The 4955-nt window shown below is 47.3% G+C and overlaps 1 protein-coding gene across 1 annotated transcript; it reads left to right on the top strand.

Annotated features, from left to right (window-relative positions):
- Positions 1-3407: 3407 nt before the first annotated feature.
- On the top strand, positions 3408-4326 carry LOC101614084 (spliceosome-associated protein CWC15 homolog). Its single transcript, XM_012947940.2, is given in 2 exon segments — positions 3408-3648; positions 3651-4326. Coding segments are annotated over 2 exon segments (687 nt in total). The 5' UTR covers positions 3408-3456; the 3' UTR covers positions 4146-4326.
- Positions 4327-4955: the final 629 nt, after the last annotated feature.

Genomic DNA, 4955 nt, shown 5'->3' on the forward strand with positions numbered 1-4955 from the left:
TTAGGGAAGGGACCTAGCCGTGACATTCAGGCTGGGGTCAGTCTGACTTCCTGTGGAGACAGGCTGCACACAGGGCCATCATAGGACACACCCATCTCTCCCACCCAAGGGGGAACTAACGAGTCAAACTGGTCCTGTGAATGGATTTCCTCCAACCTGAAAGAGGACAGGCAAGTCTGCCAGCGGGCATTCAAGTCACATCTCTTGGGCTTGGGAAGTCAGGAGGTCTGAGGGTCAGGGCCCAGCTGGTCTCAGTGCCCACTGCCTCCCTCGTCCTCTCCTCTGAGACTGTCGGGCACAAGGGCCAGGAAGCAGGACAGCAAGTATGCACCATAACCCACCTGGTCAACACCCCAGCCAAGGGCGAAGGCGCCCGCCAACAAACCCCGCAGGACCAGCATAACAGCAGCTCAACTCCTCCGTCCTCCAGTCCCTACACCCAGAGGAAACAAACCCGAGGCTGCCCTGCGACAGGGACAACAAAGTCCGTTCTGACAACACTGACCGCGCCCCAGCTCGCCAAGTGAGAGGGAACACAGCCCGAGTCTCCATGAGACTCCTTCCACAGTCCCACACACGGCTCAGAACAGCGGTAACGTTACCCGGGAACTTTTTTTTTTTTTTAAATCAATCTCCTTTAATAAACAAGAAACACACAACACAAAGGAAATCCTGGGAACTTTTATAAAAGGGCCACATAGCTCACACATGACTCATGAGGTGTGTGTGAAAGGCTGTCAGTGTGACTCAAGGCAACTGATAACTTTCAGCATTTTCCATACATAGACAAAAGAAAAATGATATTATAATTATACAAAATGGAAACAATGGAAAGCTAGAGTGGAATCCAGTGCCCTGTATGAAGGAAGTGTTAGAAATACATTCGTGCGTCATCCCAGGGCAAAGATACATTCTGAGAAATGTGTCCTTGTGCAAACACAAGAGTGTGTTCATGCAAACTAAGAGGGCTCCGACGTAACAGTACAGGCAGTATAATGCTACGATAAGCTTACAAACATACACACACACGCACTCACACACACACACACACTCACACACACACACGGATTTCCACCCGTTTATCTTGTGTTCCACACAAAATAAGTGCCGGTCATATACAAAGTTTTTAAAGACAATACGAGACAATTATACAAGAAGAAAATAATCATTCAATGGGGCTTCCCCACATTTGGGGACAGAGCCCATAGACAGAGTTTGGAGCTTCTGGAGTAGGGAAGAACTACTCTGCCAATATTCTGGTGGGACACCCTCACTCAGAGACTCAAAAAGAGACAGGAAATCGACACTGTAGTAAAGACAAGAGCGCTTCCCCTTTCCAAACCTCCAATATGTGCCAAGCATGAGCTGGGGCTGCGAGGCTTTTTCAGGCCATAGAAAGAGGCGAAAAGAGCTGAGTGACTGAAGAGGGGACTCTAGGGAGTGACAGGACCCTGTGATAGCCAGAAAGGAGGCTCCGAAAAGTGAAAGAGCTGGTAAAATTATGGGGTTTTCTTCCCAAACCACTTAATAATGTCAGACAATTTGAAATATCAAAACAAGCCTGCAAAAGGGAGCTGTCATGATTAGCTATAATTGGGGTCCCCTCTTCTCACTTCACACTTTACCCTCAAAGAGCTGTCTCGCTGTTCCCTTCATTGCATAAGCTCCTAGCATGGAGTTTATCAAGTCAGCTTGTTGTGTGGTCACGAACTCCCGACTTCAGCCAGAGAAGCCCCCAAAGTGTCCCCAGCCACTAGCAGAGGGCTACCAACTGGTCTCCAGGGGAAGTCCCACGCGCAGTCAGACTGTCTCCGGGAAAGGAGTCTGTTTGGTCATTTCTGCCTACACTCACCAGGTGTGTACTCTTTTGGCAAGATGTCACATTCACCCCCTCCTTCATGCACTCCTGCAGTTTATGGGGACAGGCAAAGGTCGGGGAGAGAAGGGAACAGAAGCTGTCTCAGAAACCTGAGCACCGCCCCCCATTCAGGATTTTTGTTCCCACGTCAGGCTAACAGAAATGACCCTGGCAAGGTAAGACGCTTCTGGCTCAGCATGGCAGTCATGGTTGGGGGGGCAGCACTCACCAGCAGCAGCTGGACGCATCTTCCAGGAGCCGCTCCCTCCCACCCAGCTCTTGGCAGTAGCTCCCAGGGACCTGTGGGAGCCTTTCTGACTGGGTTACCTGCAGGATGAGACCCGCCTTTGAGCAGGCGGACAAAGGCGGGCCAATTACCAGCAAATGGGTGGACCCATGGTCCAGGCAGGTTCAAGGGGCACCTGACAGGCTAACGGGTATGGGCTGGGCCATTCAGCTGGCAGCCCCTGGAGCTCCAGGATCACCTGAGAGTTGGCATGCCCAAGGTGACCAAAGACCACAACTGATTAGGGAAAAAAAAAACAGTGGGGTTTGCTCTGAAGGGAGGCATCTCTTAATAGGGACATCTGGTAATATGTCCCAGCAGGAAATGGCTGCAAAGTGAGAAAGGGTCCCAGAGGACATCCTGCCCACTCCTCTCCCAAGCAAGCATGTCCACTCTCCACTATCTGAGAGAACCCATTAATTCCAAACACCCATTAGACTTTTTTTCCTGCACGTGTTTTCTTACACACACATTGTGGTGAGTGTGGACTGGTGCTCACGCACATATGCTCATGAGTGTGTGGTCCGCAGGACAATCTTGGGTGTCTCCTCAGGAGCATTTTCCATCTTCTTTGAGAACTGGACTTAAGCTCGCCAGTTTAGCTACACTGGCTGGCCAGTAAGCTCCAGGGATACTCCTGTCTCTGCCTCTCCAGCTCTGGGATCAGGGGCGCCTGCCACCATGCCCAGCATTTGTGTATGGGTCCTAGGACTGAATTCAGTTCCTCATGCTTACAGCCTCTGTGTTTGGTGTGACCAGGATTGCTCAGCTGGCTAACCCCCTGTTAGGTCATCCCGATGCAGGAGATTCTGCATAACTGATTACAGCCCAAGGTTTTTGCTTAGCCAGCTACACACTCTGCATTTTTTTTTTCTTTTGCAGCCATGAAGAGAGGAACAGTTTGAAGCCAAGAAGTCTTTTCCCACAAGAGCTGTGAGTCTGCTTTTACTAGCGACCATCTTGAAAACATTCACAGGCTGGGGAAGTGGCTCAGTGGGTAAAAGCACTTGCACAAGAATGAGGGCCCAACATGGCCTGAAGTGCTCGAGTTCAATTCCCCAGGACCCGTGTGAACATGTGGATGTGGCTACATACACCTGGATTGCAGTCCTGTTTAGAGAAGAGTCTGGAGAACCTCTGGATCTTATGGGAAAACAAAACAAAACAAAAAACCAGCTCCAGGTCCACAGAGAGACGTCTCAAGAAAAGGCATAGACAGGTCGGGCACAGAGCATTCTGGGAAATAAAAGTCGCTATGGTCTGCGGATGATCGTGGGCGGCTGCTATGTGGGATCCCGGGCGAAAATAAAAGATGACAACTGCAGCCAGACCCACTTTTGAACCCGCAAGAGGGGGAAGAGGAAAAGGAGAAGGTGATTTGAGCCAACTGTCAAAACAGTATTCAAGCAGAGACCTTCCCTCTCATACAAAGATAAAATACAGACAAACTACTCAGGATGCCCCTGAAGAGGTTCGTAACCGTGATTTCAGGAGAGAGTTGGAAGAGAGAGAGAGAGAGCGGCTGCTAGGGAAAAAAACAGAGATCGTCCAACCCGAGAACACACAACTTCATCAGTGTCAAAGAAGCCCCGCTTAGATCAGATCCCTGCTGCCAACCTGGATGCAGATGATCCTCTGACAGATGAGGAAGATGAAGATTATGAAGAGGAGAGTGATGATGATGATACTGCAGCTCTTCTTGCAGAACTGGAAAAAATTAAAAAGGAAAGAGCTGAAGAACAGGCCAGGAAGGAACAAGAACAAAAAGCAGAGGAAGAGAGAATTCGGATGGAAAACATTCTAAGTGGAAACCCTCTCCTTAATCTCACTGGCCCATCCCAGCCTCAGGCCAACTTCAAAGTTAAAAGAAGATGGGATGATGATGTTGTCTTCAAGAACTGTGCAAAAGGTGTAGATGATCAGAAGAAAGACAAAAGATTTGTGAATGATACACTGCGATCTGAACTTCACAAAAAGTTCATGGAGAAATACATTAAGTAGTGCAGTTTTATGTGCTTAATTAAAGATGCAAAATGTTAAGGATCGGTTTGATTTTCTTGTTGTTCTTTTTTCTTTCCCAATGTATAAATTAAGTTCCAAAATGTGTCTTCTTTCTATTATAGCACCTCATTTCATAATAAACTTGGGAACTGGTCTCATTGCTTTCCAGTTGCTGAATGTTCCCAGTCATACATTTTCTTTTTAATATGGGGGAAAGGAATCTGCTTGCAATAAATATTTTTAACCTAAAACAAAATAAACAAAAAAAGTGACCTGAACTTTCTTGTAGTTTATGGATCTTATAAAATTATGTTGTATTTCTTTTCAAAATAAAAGTTACTTTGTGTGTTATGTGTCAAAAAAAAAAAAGAAAGAAAGAAAAGGCATAGACAGAGGAAGCACATCTGATGTTCTCCTCAGACCTCTGAATGCCCACGCATAGGAACACATTTCTGCTTATACACATGCATACATGACATACTTCCCACACCAAATAATATACCAGTTAACTTAATTCATTAAAACAGGGATGATCAAGCACTAACATGTTTTGAATGGCTCCATCACTCAAAACGGTGTCACCCAACTGTCCCTTTGGCTGGTGCCACCTTGTCAACTTGGCTCCTGCCTTTTCTGATTGGAGAGTCTCCATACTGACTCACCAGTTCTACTGCAGGGGATCACTCAGTTCCTCGGGATAAACGCGGTTTTCTGGCGTGCTTGTCTCTTGGGTTTCTTCTTATCCTCATAGTTGACCCAGAGGTCCTTATTGTGTTCTCACTGAAGTAAAACATACTCTGTATTTTGGTT

The sequence above is a fragment of the Jaculus jaculus genome, chromosome 5 (genome assembly GCF_020740685.1).
Source record: "Jaculus jaculus isolate mJacJac1 chromosome 5, mJacJac1.mat.Y.cur, whole genome shotgun sequence".
NCBI lineage: Eukaryota > Metazoa > Chordata > Mammalia > Rodentia > Dipodidae > Jaculus > Jaculus jaculus.